This window comes from Anas platyrhynchos, chromosome 18 (genome assembly GCF_047663525.1).
Source record: "Anas platyrhynchos isolate ZD024472 breed Pekin duck chromosome 18, IASCAAS_PekinDuck_T2T, whole genome shotgun sequence".
Taxonomy (NCBI): Eukaryota; Metazoa; Chordata; class Aves; order Anseriformes; family Anatidae; genus Anas; species Anas platyrhynchos.
Window position 1 is genome coordinate 9,463,420 of NC_092604.1, and position 18,009 is coordinate 9,481,428.

The window sequence follows — 18,009 nt, forward strand, 5'->3', positions numbered from 1 at the left end:
GATAGCAGGATTCTGTTACAGAATGGATAATGATGACCGGAGCAGGACGATTCACCTGACAGGTTTATTAATTAACAGCTATCTGATTACCTAAAAGAAATGGCAAGTGGCGGTCCTTCTGAAAGAAGCTGCAGTATTTTATTTTTTTTTAATGAAAGATTCTGTATCACTGCTGATTCTAGGGGTGATTTATGGTAATGGCAGCGACGCTCTTTACTGGAAGCCTACACGTAAGCCTGTTCTGGGTCCAGCCCCCCCACCCTTACAAAAATGCCCTGGGAATGTCTGATGGTTTTAAATACATCTAATTCTTACCGAGTGCACTCAGCAGGGCTGTGCCAGTGAATTTGTGTGGTTGTATGAAATCCCTAATAGTTATATAACCTTTGAGTTTTGCCCTTGGAAGAACTGGATGGTTTGATTTTTATAGAAGCATTTTATTCATTATGGTTTTAGGAGGGATTCTCTGCTGTATTAGGGAGAAAATAACTATAACCCCTAAGTATTTCAGGCTTTCCTGCTATGTACGTTCTGCAAGTGAAAGTGAGTGCCCTTACCTTCACTTTATTACCAGGTACAAACAGTTATGCAAACTTTTTGGGCCTTTTAAGAATCTTTTTTAAAAAATTATTATTTAAAACCATTAAAAAGAATAAAAATCTATCTTTTCCTCTTTGATTAGATGTCAGCTTCTGTCTGGTTAAATCCAAACACATTGTAATTCACAACAGATACAGTCAGTCTTGTTTGAACATTGTGGAGATGAAAAAACGCCGCTCTGTTTAAAAGTTGCCTGCACTAATCAGTCCAGCAGAAGGCTGAGAAGCTTGCGACATGGGTGCTCTTTGTTAGAAAACCACGGCGTAGTTCTGAGCATACTGGAATGTCAAATACAGCTTCCTGTCAGAGGATCTTTTTAGACTTTTTCTGCTACGTTGAAGAGCCCATTATTAAATAATGTGAACTCCAGACCTCACCTACTGACTAAGATACCCAGTTCATCCCCAACTACCTTTGACCAGATGTGTTCCAGGTAAAAAAAAGAGAACACTACAAATTTTAACGTTGCAGAGGATGACCTTTTATCCATTTAGATGGCATGATGATTAATATTTCGATAGTAATAGATTTGTGAAGAGTAAAGGTTGGTGGATAAAATACAATTACCAATATTTTGCTGATTTTACATTCACAAAGTCTCGCTGCATTCTGGGGCTGGCATTTGCTGGGTACAAAAGAAGCTGAGAACATTGCCTTGATCTGATGTAGTTTACTAGATACGTGCAAACATTTGCAAATCACCACAGGCACTTTTGGTCGTAAGGAGAGGAGAAGAAGAATGGAAAATCAAAAATGAAAGAAGTAATTTGGGAGAATAGCTCATGGAGCTGGCTAGCAGTCTGATCTGTTTACTGCATAAGACCAGCAGCTGCCAGCAAGGATAAAGAGTCCAGCTGTTAACGCTGATTGAGGGAGAGTGACTGTGTAGCTGTGGACACTTGTGTGATGTGAAGTAAGTCAGGGAGAAGTGTCTGTGTAGCATTTACAAAAAGCATCTTCCAGCACACGTGTCAAAATTACCTAAAAAGGTTGCTCAGGAAACCTAGCACGATAAATAAGTGTCTGTGTGGGAATTGAAACCCTACATCCTTCTGGTTCTCATTAGCTGTCTGTAATCACTAACCCATACAGTCAGTGGTGGATAGAAATATCTTTACTGTATAAATTAGTTTTTCTGTGAGGTGTTGTGTAGTTCACTGCAATGCCTCGCTGCATAAAATAGACAAACACAGCACTGAGCCTAGATACAATAGATAAGGAATTATGTATTTAATTCAGAGTTCTGTATAGAGTGCTCATAAAAGCTTGATCATGACAGAGAGGCCAATAAACATTTGGGAACATAAATATTTCTGTAGGAAATGGCTTTGTGAAACATTTAGTTGTTGAGTAATAAGAAGAACAGAGCAAATCAGAGGAGCAGAACTCTCTAGGTACTAATCTGATGGGTTATATATGCTACAATGATGATAATGTTGAGAGAGAATTTTTGAGTAGCAGCAAAATACATTGAGTCCTGTGCTTTCTACTAATGTCTTCATCTTTTTGTGCTTGCCCAACTGACCATCTCAGCTGCTCCGAAATTCAGCTTTAAACCTATGTGGATGAGACATAGGAGCTCCGAGCTACTGCTGTCTTTGAACGTACCATGTAAGTTCTCTGAATTTGCAGGAGCTGAATGCTCTGAGCAGGCAGAGCAAAGCCTTGGAACCTCAGACTCACACAAACTCACTTGTCAGCTCTGCTGTTGGGACAAAAACATCTGTCGGAGGGACATGGAGGGACACACTGTTCTTCTGGCAGATCTGGTGGCAGCTTCTACCAGGGGACAACCCGGAGAAAGCTGGGTGTGGACCAGAGGCAGTAACTTCTCCAGGCAACAGAACAGCACTAGAAGAGAATACTTGCTGTGTTCTCAGGCACTCTGTTACTTGTATGACTGAGTGCCTGATATTCCCAGTCAGGAAGGGAAGTAGTGGAATTAGTGCAAAAGACAAGGTAATCTGAGTGCATTTGAGTAGATCTTCTGCTGTATGACTACTTCTCATGATAGAAAAAAAAAAATGTTGGGCAAAACCAGATTCCCATAAATTGGTTCATTGTACAATAATATGAGGAGGGGTAGTAGGTAGTAGGTTTTGATCCAAGCACACAACCCACAGATTCTGCAGAAGGACGGGCAGCATTTGTTGTCAGGGATGGGCTGCAAGGGAAAATGTAATTGCCTGAGGATTTCAGAGGAAATGATGCTCCGAGTCTCTGTCTTTTGTTTTTCTGGAACATTCATTACTTGAGTATTTAGGCACTGGTCCAGCCAGACAACACAAGGAAATATATTTTAAAAAATCACACATCAAAAAGTGTTTTAAATGACCACATTTTAGAACAAACATTCTGGCAACGCAGCTGGTGCTCTTGTCAGTCTGTAGGCTCAAAAATATGAGAACCAGTAAGAAAAATAAAAACAACCTAGGAATAGCTAATCAGGTTAGAAGTGATGTTTTGGCTGCAAGGATTTTTGAGTGCTGTAGAGAAAAATAGAGTAAGATTAGAAAATATTTGTCCATCCTGGATGACAGATGTGGGAGAAGATGTTATCATTTGTTACTTCTCTTTTTTTTCCTCTGAAAACAGCAGTAGCAATGAGCTGGCAGGCAGAGTGAAATGCAGTTAGCAAAAGTAATGGGAGTTGAAAGTTTGACCTTTTGTGATGGAAATTTGATATGAAAAAAGGGGCTTTTGATAATTTCTCTATCCAATCAGATATGGGAGATGTCTTGATCCTGTTTGCTCATTTGCATGCCGACTGATCTCATTTGAAAACCCAATCATTCAGAAATATTGGGACATCAACAGAAATGTTACAAGCAAGGAGCTGTTTTATCTGAAAGGTCTGCAGGATGTCATCTCTTGTTTTTCACTCCAGTGGCCTGATCTCTTCTTCATGATTCCGTGTTTTTTATTGGCAGGATAAGTTGAGCATATTGAAATGCAAATAGCCCTTTCCACATTGAACCAAAATATAGAAGTTTTTGCTGTATGATTGATTGTATCCAGGGCACTTCAAAAGCAACAAAGAAAATACTTTTCTGCAGTGCTTCTGATTTCTTGACATTGCCAGGTTTTGACGGTTCCTGGTAGCAGTCATTGGTAGAAAGTGATTCTGTCTCACCTCTGCTTTCCCCCCACGTAAGGCCCACACTGATGCAGTTCACTGGTTCTGGGACCAGGGTGCGAGATCCTATTTGTCTGCACGGGCACATGAACAAGTTATTATCCCAGGTGCTGTGACAAATACATTCAATAGATATAATATAATTTCAGAGGTGTTTAATTCAAAGTCTACCAATATCACATACTGGCTTTCAGCTGGGTGTATAACTGTCCAGATACGGACATGGCTGATCAGATCTCAAATCCTAGGCACTGCCCGCTTAGATGAGTTTAGGATCATCTTTATCTCCAAAGCAATTCAACCTTTCTATTTTCTAGAACAGGCAATCCAGTTTCCACATTACTCAACCACACAATGGGTTAGTTAATGGTAGGTTTTCCTGCTGTGTAACTGGTATCATTATCCCTTATTTCAGAGAGCGCCTATTAAACCAATATCATGAGGCAAAGTTTTTCATTTCTTAATCCAAAAGCTAAGAACAAACTAACAATATATAATACTTCCGAGTAAAGGAGGTAATTTAGTATTATCTTCTTTTTTTTTTCTCTTTTTTTTTTTTTTTTTGGCATAATACCTTTCTAACATCAGGGGCAAGCTATATGAAAAATACTTTTTCTTTAGTACCGCAAAAATTTTTCCCCACCTGTTTTTCCACATTGATAACCCCTACCCTGCTAATATGAGTGCTGTCCTAGGAAGTGAGACCAAAAAAATGCCCCTTCTTTCAGGGACTTTTAAGGGTTATTCTGCTTTGTAGAAAAATGTGAGTATTCACTGAGTGTAAGTCTCTTGCCTCCCTGGTGAACACCTGCATTGGACTGCAGAGGTTCTCTGCTTTTCGGGTTTGGTGTAATTCTTTACACAAAACAGAACATTTCCAGCAGAAGAGGACAGAGATGGATTTTATTAGTTTAATATTGTGGCATTTGGCTGGGAGATGGTTCATAACTGGAACGTCAAAGAGAAGCTGGCACATTTTAAAGAGTTACCCTGAGACCCAGCTGTTGGCTGTCTCTACCTAACAAAACCTCTCTTAAAACTGGTGTGTTTTTGCACAGAGTTTTGCTTCTGGCACATCCTCTTGGATTCTCTGGGACAGGCAGATTCGGAGAGGGGATTTCATGTCGTGTGCTGTAGGGTGGAGCACATGAGGAGGAGGTGAGCGGGTACCTGGGCTCAGGGACCGACAGAGGAGGCAGCAGGGAGGGCGCTCCGCAGGGGCTGCTAGCCACAGCCCTCTCCTGGAGGGAACGGATGCGAGGGAGGGGATGAACCAGATTATAAGCTTTACATAATGGGATATTTTGAAAGTCGTTTAGTTGGTATTTGTACAACACTTTGAAATGTAAAGCTCTAAATTAGAGAGGAGATCAAGAATTACCACACTGTTCCTCAGGTGGGTGGCAATATGCCTGGCTGGGGACCCACAGAAGTTCACTGTCTTCATCGTCGACCTACAGAAATAATACACGAACCCAGCTTGTTCTTTATTCAATAGATTTCGAGGTCTCACCACAATTTAGTGCATCTATTTGTGACATTCATCTGCACCTAATTTCGTCAGCACTAGATGTGCTTCTGTGTATGGGTTGGGAATTTCACTGCTAGAAGAATGTGTCTGTTTCTGAGTGAGGACAGGAGTACCTTGACTGATAGGCCTCTTCAAATCCAGAGAATCCGTTTCATCAAATCCTGTGGCCTGTCAGCTGGGGGAGACTGCTTTGTAAAACAGCAGAAATGGTAAATCCCTCCATTCTTTGTGTAATAAACTGAAGTTGTTGGTATGAATAGCTGGTACAACTCAGCAGCTCTCCGAATTAGACACCGAGTGTTTTCCCAGATGGGAAATCAGCCCCCTTCATCTCTCATGTATTTTAGAATATCGAACCATGTAAGTTAAAACATGATGCATTATTCTCGATAACCACAGCAATCTAGCTCCTTCCTGCTGGATTTTTTTAAATATATTTCTCTCTCCCCACCTATTTCTGTAGCTCCTCGGTATTAAAAAAAACCCTGCAGCTTAGTTTACCAATATTTTCTCTGTGCTGAAGTCAGCATAGAATATTAGTGTCCAAAAAGTTGTAAAACAAAAGACTATCATATGTTGCACCTTTTAATCATGTAATTGCTGAGTGACATTTAACTCTGAGGCTTTAAGTTACTCCTTTGTCAGCCAGCCTTCTCCTTCTGCCCTTCGCATTCCTCCCTCCTCTCGAAGCAACCTGCTTTTGCAGAGTAGTGCTTTAACTACACTGAAGTTTGGCTGGGCTTCTACATATTACAGCAGCAACACGAAAGCAAACAATTGAAGTATTTGAGAACAATGAAATATGTATGGCTATCTGTGACAGCCCTATAAAGCAGAGCAATTAGCCGCGTAATCCGAGAAAGCCAAAGCGACCGGCAGCCCACGGTTCCCTATTAGTTAAATGCTTTTTGTACGTCCTCATCCCATCAAATCAACTAACACTTCCTTTAATTGGTTCATGAATTATACAGCTTGGCTGCATTATAATTTAATCACCAGTAAACATTCCTGGGGCCCGCTGTAAAGTGTATAGCGCTCATTAATTCCTTAATTTCAGCAGATGGAAGGGGAGATCGGATGAACGGTGGCAGTACAGAGCGCCTTGGGCAATGGAAGAAGGAAAAAAAGGTGGGGGGCCGTTTAGGTTTTTTAAGGGCTGTCAGAAACTCAATCTGTGAGCTGTCAGCAGCTTGGACCCGCTTCCCCCCGCCTCCCCCTGCCTTCACCCCACCTACTGCTGCAAGTGACTGACGGATTCATATGGAGGCTTGTCAACCCGTCTTTAAACATCAAGCCAGCGGGTAAACCAAGCCCAATGTAAATTAATTCTTGTCTTACGGGCCCCCCTTTCTCTGTCCCCATGAATATTTCATGGCGGGCAGCATAAATATTAATTCTAATAGCTCTGCACAGTGGTTATTATTTCTGTTTTATGACAAATATTCATAAAATATTCAGGACCCTTTTTTAGAACATTTACACACTTGATTGTGAAATTTTCCAGCTTCCTGGGGACACAGTAAACATATTGGGGTTCTCTTGATGGACTTTTTTCTCTCTTAATTAATACTACGCCACATTAATATTTAATCAGATTTAGTTTTCTTTTCCCCAGAAGTGAACCCTATTACATTTGAGGATTTATTTGACAGTATTTAAACAGGGAATTTTTATTCCCTATTATGAAATTGGTTTCCTTTGACACATATATAAAATGACACATTATAATCCATTCTTTTATTCCCTCCCCTTGCCCCCAAATCATACACTTTTTGGTGTCAGGTCTTTAATTTATCATATATACCAAATATCCTACCAACAACAAAAGTTAGTGTTTAAATGCTGGGAGTGGGGGGACTTTAATGTAGCATTTTACAAGAACACTTAAGTTTAAGCATCATTTACTATAAATTTGATTCCATTTATTTAAAAGGAAGAAAAGCATAGGTTTCCTTGTTGGAAACGGGAGGTACTAGAGAAAAAGCTGCAGGCAGATAGCAAAGGCATCCGTTCTGATATGAGTTTGCTAGTGCTTAACCCTGGAGTTCTTGCTCCACTCAAAATTTGCTCTGCAGAATCTCATTAATGCAGGGGAGGGTTGCGAGCATCTGAGGAAACACGTCTGCATTTGGGGGAGCAGATTCAGGTTCCTGACCTCGGGCCTCTGGGGCTGCAGAGGCTTTCGATTATCTGAGACCGAGTTTGATTAACCTTCCGGATTGTGGAAATCGTGCCAGCCACATTACTCTAAAGCAGTGCTGGCTGCCATCTTATTCTGTGATTCATAAAGCACCGCTGGAATGAACTCCAGGGGGAATGCAAAGATGCTAGAATAACAGCTGAGAGTAACAAGGAGGCAAAGAATAGAAATGAGGGGAGAAATGTAAAGCAGTTTTGCATGGAGGTAGTACTGCATTCAAGCCACTTATTACGTAGGGAAAGAGTTAATATTGCCTTAAAGAAGCGATTCAAAAGAAGCTGTAAAAATGCACCAAAGCCCCTAGCATGGGAACATTTGCTCTGCATACGTGTGCTTCTCGCCGCGCTTATGTAACGTTTACACAGCCGGTAGCTCTCCCGACCGCCGTTGCATGGAAGGGCTCTCGCTGCCAAAAGGCCTGGGGTTCTTCACTGCTGTGAGCCCGCGTGATGCCAGTGGAGCTACTTTGCTTTACCCCAGCTCCAGACCCGGCCCCTTGTTCTGTAAAGCAGGCAGGCAGCGCTACCCCGCCAGCCTGAGCCTGGTCCCTCCGTGTGAGCCACCGCGGCACCCGCTGCGATGCTGCTGGGGTGGGCTACGGGACGGACCCTGGCTGCAGAGCCCAAAAACATCTAACCACATCTGATCACATCTAACCACATCTAACCTGTGGGTGGGAAAAGTCTAAGAGAGTCAGGATTCTGCACCGGAGCGGCTACAGCTAAAAAGGATGCTGTTCATCCTCCCCTGGCCAAAAGCCACGTCCTGGGAATAGGGCCCCACTTAACTGCCTTTTGTCGTCACTCGACAGAAATGCAGCCCTTTGAAAAGTAAGATCCCATGCCCACAAATTGCTTGTCATCAAATGAATCCTTATAGGAACTCAGCGAGCAAAGCGCTCGTGCCGATTAACCTGTTTTAGTCTTTATGCAACGTATTTTCCCTTACGGTCGAAACCTAGAGGGTGAAATTACTTCCCAAAATAGAAGCAAGCATCTTTCCTCAGAAGATATCCCAGAACTTGAAAGACATTGGTGAATAAACCTCCCAACAGCTCCTTCCATAAATAAGAGATAAGGATCATTTCATCCATCGCAGAGAGATGCAGAAGCAGCATTTAGGGTAGGAAGTAAACTAAGATCTGTGTTCAGTCAGTTGTGCAGCCTTAGAAGATCATTTGTACTCTGGGTACCCATGGGCAAAATACCGGGTTTATAGCTACACTGAAAGACAGCTGAACGAGACTGGAGGAAAGGTAGATGGGATCTGTGTAACCAGTTTAATTTTTAAGAGGGAATTTGGGGGTGCAGAATGTAATTATGGAGATATAAGGTGCGCCGAATCCTGTGGCTGGGCTCCTCATTCTTGAGAAGAGACTTAGCCAAGGTTTCAGGTCCAAGATGTGTCTATACTACAAGAAAGGGAACATTTGTTAGCGGAACTGCTTGATCTGAATCAGGTGGCTGCCTAAATAGTCAATACAGACCTGGGTTTTAGCTGGGAACAGTCACTTGGATTCAATGCTGAACTCCCTTCTACCTGTCAGCTTGAACCAGTACCTTGTTGCTTTGCCATATCGCTGTGATAACTCAGTGGCTCTCAGGAAGAAGATCCTTGCCAGGCCTGCCATCTTACCTGTACTTGGCTTGCTGTTCTTCTGTGATAGAGAGGTTTGTAGTGTTATGCATTTTTGGAAACCTTTAAGACCAAAAAAATGTGGTCAATTTTAACAGAGGGTCTTATAGTTTAGACAAATTCAGGAAAGTTGTGAGAGATGCTGCTTGTCTCCCTGCCAGTTCAGTCCATAATGCCCCCCAAGGCTTTTTATCCTTTTGTGAGAACTGTCTTATTTCCTTCTCCACCTGCTTTGGCTCTGTTTTATGAGCCGAAAGGAGGAGCTTGCATTCGTGCCAGTGGTCACACAAGGATTTTACCTGTGGTAGCCCTTCAGAGAGCTACTGCATCCATGCACTTCAACAACCTCATTTCTTTTCCAATTACAAAAATTGTAACCACTGCATTGCCAGAGCTAAGTCCTCCAGGAGAGTTACTCTCCAGAGGGAACCACAGCATCAGATAACCCTGTATTGATGCCACCCTGCTGTCTAAGATGAGTTGTGCCCTTTCAAAGACTCCATTTTCTAGCCTTGAACTTGACATTTTCTACTTGTCTCTCTAGAAAAAGGGTAAACTTTGGCTTCTTCCCTCTCCTTCCTCTTCCTCTTTTACTCTCCCTCTCCCTCTCTCTTCCCGTTCTCTTTAGCTCACATTTACGGGCGGTTCTGTCAAAGTTCTGCCAGCAAAGTTTGCCGTAACTTTGAGATCACACAGGCATCTGATCCATTTTTTTTTCTTAAAGCAGGCTGATGTGGTATGTTGTAAACTGCCAGGAGCACTTGCTAATTTAGTAGTTAATGACAGTCACAGAGAGTGTTTTTCTTGCCCCTGGAGAGGCTTTAGACACAGCTGGGGTAGATTTGCCACTATCAATTATGCACAATTTTAAACAAGAATTGGCCAGCAGGGGCCTCTTTTTTTGCAGAGCGTGGAGCGTGAAGAATGGGAATATGGCAGCTGGTACCTGCCTACGAGGGGGAAGATATATAGGAGTCAAGAAAATAAGGGAAAGACTAATAGCTTACTATTTTTAAAGTTGCAGTTTCAACTCAAAAGTTTAAATGCTACATTAAAAGTGGCCCAGTGCTGTTTTTTGTTGTTGTTTGCATTTTTGTTGGATTATTATTTTTTTAATTCAAGCATCCAAACTTTACTGCAAGGCTTGATCTGGCCCTAGTGGAGCCACAAGCAAGCCAGGAATCTCCGTGTTTTAAAAGTCAGCTGGGGAATCAAGATCCTGCCTCAGATATTATGCCACATTCTCTTTTCATCCTTAAATGAAAACAAGGTATGAAGTCAATTAGATTTAACATTTTTGGTCAAATTTCACAGACAACAATTTTACAAAAACAGCTTGGCTTTGGGCTCCCCTCCACTAATGTCAATCCCAAATAGTTCCAGGTAATAGGAAATGCCAAGGATGAGAATCCGACCTAAGTAAATAGCTCAGGTCTAGAACAGTCAACATCTGTATCGTTCATCTAGGTCAGGCTCATAAAGCGGCGATGTTTAAATTACAGGACCAAAACCTGTGAAAGGCCACGGCCTGCAGGCAGAGTTTGGATCTCTTGAGATGTGAAGGCAGCTGGCAAGGCAGCAGAGCCATCCTGGAAGGTGACTTGGTACCTGTCTGGGGAGGAAAGCGTGCCTTAATCCCAGCTCAGTGACACAACACTTCTTTTTCTTTATGGCAACACATTTTTTCCATTATAGGTGCTTTGAGTCAGTGACATTATATCCGCAAAACAGGAAAACCACCTCCAAAAAATTCTCCGGAGGACAACTCTCAGCACTGACAGTTGTTAATAACTTGGATTAACTAGGTTGTTTGCCATCTGGAACAAATGCGGTGCTCAGGATTAGAGGAGTGCTGCTGTGGAGGTCAGTAAGCTTCCTTCGCTTGCTGTAGGGCTGTGACACATTTTTCCAAAAATGTCTCATGATCATGCTTGAAATAAAACTTACTTTTACCTTCTCCTCTCTCCATTTGCAAAGGGAAGCCACCACAGTGCCCTGGTGACCTCCAAGATGTTAGACAACACTGACTAGTCCAAAGCCAGAAGCAGTGGGAATGCTCTTTTGGAACACCAGGAGGCTGGTAGGAAAGCAGCATTATATTCCAGCTTTTAGACACCCTATGTATTTCATCGTCCTCCAAAGGCAGGCTAGTTCTCATAACAGGGCCTTTGACTAGGTACACAGTGAAGGTGTCATCAACATTATTAACTTGTTTAAATTGAATCTCTGTAATGTATCTGAAAGCTGTAATAGATTAGATAAGTGATATCAAGTAGAGTGGGAAAGAGGCAGGATTCTGACATGAGATTTTTTTCCCTTCAATATTTGTGTTCACAGTTTTATTACCTGTGAAAGCCAGCTGGCGGGCTGGACCTTCCCATCCCTCTCCTGGGAGGGCGAACAAAGAAGAGAGGACAGGGCTTTGCTTGTGAGTCGCTTGGCTTCACTCCTGCATCTAGCAGCGATGTTGCTGCTCAGTGGTGGCTTGGGGGACATTTGTCCCCAGAGACCTGGGCTGAGAGGCTCTACCAAGTTGCACCCCACAGAAAACACTAAATTGGAACTGGTTTCCAGTGATTTTTGGTTGGCACGAGGTAGGAGCTGAGCCCGTGATTTGGGGGTGAGGATTCTTGGTACATCTCTGCCCAGCCTCTCCAGTGAGCACCTCTCGGTGCTGCTGACTGACACCACTCACCTGTTGCAGAGCCGAACGATCGGCTTGCCAACTCTGAAAGAGAAGCTGCTAGATGCTAATCTAGCAGCATAATGTGGTATCCTTTGATATGAAGCTGTGTTTCCTTGCCTCCCTGTCTACCAATTCTGATGACATCTGTTTCATATTTCTCCTTGATAGAAGTTGTGACACATTACAACATACAAAGCCTGGCTGATTCCTAAAGCGAGCTTCACAGATGATGCATTTATGTGGGGGAAAAAAAAAAAATTACATTCTGTCTGTGAAAGGGGCCAACCTCTGCTTGAATCCAGTACTTGCAGGGAGTTGTTCCAGTTACTGCGCTAAATACTGGATCAAGGTTGTGGATGCAGTTCTCTTTCTTAGAGGATTTCCAAGAGAAATCCAGCAAAGGTGTTACCTGGACAGTTTGAGGGGCTGGTTTATGTGATCAGAATCACAGCAGCTGACAGGTGGGCACAGGAAATGTTGCTCAGAAATGCCTTGAAGCTACCAGAAATAGCAGAAGGCTGGCACTTCACGGAGTGCATGCATGTAAATGGGTTTACTCGTGTGAGTAAGCCTCCTGGGGCTGCATAATAGACTGTGTGTGTTACGTGGCTCCTTCAAAATGATCATAAAGCTTTCTAATTGGAAGTACTTTAAATCTACCTGATGGTTCTGTCTGTGTTTTCCCCCTTCATCTTTTTCCTGCTTCTGAACAATTTTACACTGACAGCCCCGGGGCGCGATGTTTTCTCTCATCTCCGGGGATGTGCAGTGCGGTGGGGTGAGGCGTCCCACCTCCAGCTGGAAGGACAGTAAGACGAGGAGTTTGTGCTGTATATCGTGCGTGCCTTCTTACAACCCATCCAGGGGAAAAAAATCCATATTAGCAGGGATGTCTATACTCTCCCACATCTTCCCCCTACACTTTTCTTTAATGGTGACACCAGACTGGATAATAAGAAGCGTCTCATATAAAAGAGAAGGGAAGCTCAGACAAGGCTTTCAGAGTTCATTTTGTTGGCAGCTTTTTAAGTGGAGTTTTTTAGGCTCTTCTGTTTCAAACACCGTAATACTTTCTGAGTTAGTAACTATGAATTACGACAACCTCTCTTGATATGCCAGGTTATAATCCTTTAGTGGTTTTGTTTATTTCAGAATATAATAGGGAGCCGTATCAATTATCATGACTGTATAAATGTTGTTCCTCTCTACTAGAATATTCATCTTGAGCTACATCATCAGATGTTACCTGTTCTGACAATCACGTTTTTGTGCCATTGTTGGGCAACAGAAACAAAGAAAAACAAAATGTTAAGAGTGTAAGGGATAAAAGAGTGTTGAAACTGTTGTTCTTTTCCTGTCTTTGGAATCTCCGAGATCTTGAATGTTTTATTCCTGGCTGTTATTTGTTACCACAGTGTGAATAGAAGTCATTATCTGTAAACATTTGAAAAGAGAGATGATTTTCATAACTTTAAATCCTACAAAGGATTCTAGTAATCTGCTATGTGCATGCCAAGGTAAAGCTCAGCCTTTCATCTGGTCTGATCCCACCCAGTCAGTGTAAAATGTTCCTTTGGTGAATGTCTAAAGCATACAGTATCTTTTGTGAGAGGCAGACAAAAACAAAAGTAGGAAGTCTGGCCTTGAAGGCAGCAGCAGGAGAAGGTGTATTATAAAGGAAGATATACTTACAGCCTTCAGGATTTGTGCAGTTGGTGAGAGTTTGTTTTCACGAGTTTTCAAAGGAAGCCTTGTTTTGAATTTTGCTGCAAATGAATCATTAAATGTGATCTTTGTCCTGAGCTGCTCTATTGCAGTGTTGTCTTCCAATGGCTGTGGGACTCTCTCTAGCCCAGGGGCTCACGTCCTCTCAGCCTCAGCAGTTTGTTGAGAATTTTCTGCTGACAAATTGTTGAACTGGAATATAAAATTAACAGAACTGTTGTTCTAGCAGTCTCAACAGCAAGGCTGATTGTCAAGTGGGTTATACCACCCTGGGCCTTCCATGCACCAGTGCTGTTTGCTGTAGATCAACGCTAACAGAAAGGACACGGGATTGTCAGCGCCATAATGTGACACGTATTAAATCTTATTACTCATTCTGCTTTAAAGGATGAACGATAGGAGTGTGAGACAGGAGGACTCACACTGTGGGGCTGTGTGGAGAGTAAAGGGTGAAAGAAGTGAAAGTGGGCTAAACGAGCAAGAGGGAAAATATTAATTGGCACCGAGTTGTGTTGTGCTGGTATTAGGGAAGGATCCATAACACTGGCACACCGGCGCTTTTTCTGTCCTATACAGGAACAGTAGCAATATTTTATTTACCTGATGCAGAATGTGATTGTGATCGTATTTTCAGTTGCATTGAGTAGCTGGATTCAGAGAAAGATCAGAGGTAGCTGCTGGATTGTGAGTGGTCCATGACAGACTCTGATATTGGCTCCGACTGCAATTCAGTCACTGGTGTCCAGCCTGTTTGTTAAGCCCTGCCACTCACAGAACCACTCATGTCGCATATCAAGGAGCTCCTGCCTTTAAAACACAATAACTGCTCTCCTGGTTTGAAGACTAAACAAGGTGGGAGAAGAGCCAGAGAACAGAGCTCCCGTGCTTGTGTTACCTTCTGATTCACTAAGGCCTGACGGACACTTCCATGTTTCTGTGTTCCTTTAGGATGAGGAGGAGCTCGTACTCCAAAGGTCACAAGTGCCGTTCTCAGGATGTTAATGCTCTTACTCATTGTGTTCTCCACAGGGTATTTTTCTTCAATCTTCCCTATGAATCCATCATGGAACGACTGTCTCAACGGAGGGTCGATCCAGTCACTGGGGAAAGGTTAGCACTGATGTCTCATGTATAACATTTTTTAAGACTGCCAGCAAGATGAAAGCACCAGGTAGACTTCATAGAAATCTAAGAAAAGTCAGGAATATTGTACTCATGTTAAAGGATTCCTTAAGAGAAAAGTTAAAATTTTCATAGCTACTCAAGTACCAACCCACCTACCGACTGCAGCAAGCTCCTGCTCTCAGAAAAGGGCATTTGAAAATCCCAAAGACTGAAATCTGCAGTAGCAAGTAGCTCAGCTCTTAACATTGTAATGGTAACTAAACTGGCTGGTAAAAATAATGCTGAGGGAAGATGTCTGAAACCTAGCCTAAATGCAGATGGTTTTCAGACATTCCCATGGGAATTTTGAAGGTTCCCCAGCTGGAGAAGATGGAAATCGTGCTGCATTTTACTTCCCCCACCTCCTGTGTTGGTTCTGTGTACTGTGAGATATTAACACATCTCTTTCTCAATAGAGCAAACTTGTTTGAGTCACAGAGTTAGTGTAAAATATGGTTCTCAGATGTGGCAGTTTGTCTTACTGGCAGTCCCATTGCCTTATTTCACCAGTGACCTTCAGGTTTACTGTTGTCCCCACCCTTGTTTTGGGGGGACCCAGTAACAGTGAAATACCATCCGAAATACCTGCTGGACTTGGAGCAGGAATTCCAACTTTCACCTGTCCTCTCTTTTTATGATTAACATCTTGAATGGAAATTACGCCACACTTACACTGTAAAGCACAATTTTATTTTCTTAATGTTTAAATGTATCCTGTTGAATCAAAGACAAATACTGAGCTCTCCAAGATTAAGTCCATCAATACTGGATTTGTGCCAAAGTGATACATGATTATTCAGACATCTCACTCTAGGTGTGACATTAACTGGTGACAGCAGCAGTGATTTGCTGTAAGTGTTCCCTTTGTTTTAGTAATAAGTGATGCAGTTGTTCAGAAGAAATGAACAGTACGAAGCAAATCATTCACACATCTTTGCATTTCTTATCATTAGGATTAGCCTGTTCAGTATCTGCTCCAGTTAACACGCTTTCTTCTTCCAAAGTCTGGGTTTTATTCCTTCCAAATTCATTGTGAATTGAATTGTTTTAGATGCTGTATCTAATCCTCGGCATTATATTAAACCTGCACCACTGGCTACAGTGCAGTGAAGAGGGTGGCCTTCAGCTGTGCTCTAAATAATCCTGATGTGGAATGAACTCTGTGTCCACATCATTGTACCATCTGGGGCTGTAATGCAGCTCTCTGCAGAGACATGGAGACTCTGCTTCTCTCCTTGTTTTTGCATGTATTGGCTTTACAGGGCGAGGGATAAACTGGTCTTGTGTCATCAGACACAAAGGGCACAGAAGACATTCAGTCAGAAGTAGAATTACTACAGCAGGAAATTTAAATACGTGTTTGCAAAAGAGCTTTTAGCAATTGCTGAAAGCCTCTGGCAGTACAGAAGCATTGCCAAAATACTTTTTGGTGTGAGCTGTCTGGGCAGATTGAGCTGGACTGCAGCAATGCTGCGGGGCTCTAGTGATGTAAATCCTCTGACTTGCTAAAGATTGCTGACTAAATGAATGAACCCACAACTGGGGATTCAGGGAAGCCAAATTCTGGCATCTTGGGAATCGGGAGTAACTAAAACCTATCTTGGATTGAGTTAACCACTTTTTATCTGCAGCTACTATAAAAAAACTGCTAAGAGTTACATTCTACCTGGTATCCTCCCAGAAACAGAGACTGAGGTAGGGTACGTGTGTCTTCTTAACTTCCTCCAGTGACCTGTGCTGACAGCATTAGCCCTACTGGCCAGTGGCTTATCAAGAGAAAACAGGTCTCTCTTTCACACTACAGCAGACCTGTCTTTCACACTCATGCCAGTGGTGATTTGGAGGCTGTGTCACATCAGGGCTGTGCTTCAGCTGCCCTTCTGCCATTTGCTGGAAACGCTCAGCCACATCCCTGCTAATAGGAAATACTTGTAAAGTGTAGTTTGGGTGACACCAGCCCTGTTCTTACACTTTTGAATCTTGCCAGGAAAGTCCCCAGTGTCTGAGACCCTTACACACATTTTAAGTGCAGGTCCCTCAGCAGTGCCTGGATGCAGGGCTACATTTGGACTCTGCTTCAGTGCAGAGAAAGCACTTAAAGTTCAGCAGATTTTTTTTCTAATTAATGTCCAGTGTCAGCATAACGGTGCACAGCTAAGATTTTTAACAGATTTTTAAGACCTAAGGTCAGGGATTTTGAGGTGCTATTTTCAGGTAAGAATTAAAGATTACAAGTAAAACATGATACATTGGGATTGGATCTGGAACAAATCCAGAAATGCTTCATGGGGCATGATAGGGACTTCTCCGCACCTGATGTGAAGTATTTAAACACTGCCCCCAGTCTGTCACCTCGAGAGATACTCTTGGCTCCTGAGCATCCAGCATTTCAAGGAGCAGGAATGCCAAATAACTCACCCTGCAATTTCCAATCATTGTTTTGAAACCCCAACCTAGAGCAGAAGGAGGCACTTCCAAGGAACTGGGATAGGCAAAACCCATGGAATATCTCAGGCATTGGCTGCTGTGCCCTCAGACTGAGCTGAAGCGGTGACATTTGTGTCTCATCTCCAGATACCACACGACATTCAGGCCAGCACCCACACCAGCGATCCAAGCCCGTCTCAGGCAGCACCCTAAGGACAAGGAAGAAAATATAGAGAAGCGTGTGGAGACCTACTACAGGAATGTCAAGGAGCTGGAGGAGTTTTATGAAGATGCCTTTTATGTCAATGCTGACCAAGATCCTCATGTTATCTTTGAGTTTATAGAAAGCTGTATCATTAAGCCCCTTCCATGCAAGAAGTTTAAATGCTTGTAATTGTTTCTTCGATAGCTGGTTTTAAATCTTTCCCTGTAATGTTTGCAGTCCAGCCACTGATGTGGCAAGTTCACAGGGGAACAGGAACTCAGTCAAGCTGTGTTAAATTTGAAGCTTCCCAAGGTTAGACGAAGTACGGAGTTTTGTTTTGTGCTCTAAGGTATGAAGCACTGCAGCTGGAAAAATTCCTGTGTTAATTAAAACATCCTTTTCTGAATCTGTGATGGAGCGAATAGTAGTTTTGTCTTAACTGTGTAATACCATGCAGCCAACTTGGATCATTAAAGCTATTAGACGTGTTTCTGTCTTACTGTACTCCGTGGTCTCCACCAGAACTACGTGGGACTGCCTGTCTGTCTCTGACAGTCTGCTGCAACCAAACACAACAGCAAATAGAAAAATGAAGCTTGCAGCTCTGCAGTGCACTTTTCCCAAATACAGCTGCAGTGTTTTGAGGCCAGGATGCCTTCTTAACTCAACTTGCTTGAAAAGTTCTGACAGAACAGCAGGA

The 18,009-nt window shown here is 42.7% G+C and overlaps 1 protein-coding gene across 4 annotated transcripts in view; it reads left to right on the forward strand.

The window, feature by feature from the left end:
• AK8 (adenylate kinase 8) overlaps positions 1-17,797 on the forward strand; it is a 77,019-nt gene extending 59,222 nt beyond the window's left edge. For 3 of the 4 annotated variants that reach the window (XM_072025394.1, XM_027470611.3, XM_072025395.1), the window contains exons 12-13: positions 14,543-14,623; positions 17,252-17,797. In XM_072025394.1, coding sequence (XP_071881495.1) covers positions 14,543-14,623; positions 17,252-17,498 — 328 coding nt within the window. In that variant the 3' untranslated portion in view covers positions 17,499-17,797. The remainder of the gene's footprint in view (positions 1-14,542; positions 14,624-17,251) is intronic. The other variant, XM_072025397.1, reaches the window with a different exon arrangement.
• Positions 17,798-18,009: the final 212 nt, after the last annotated feature.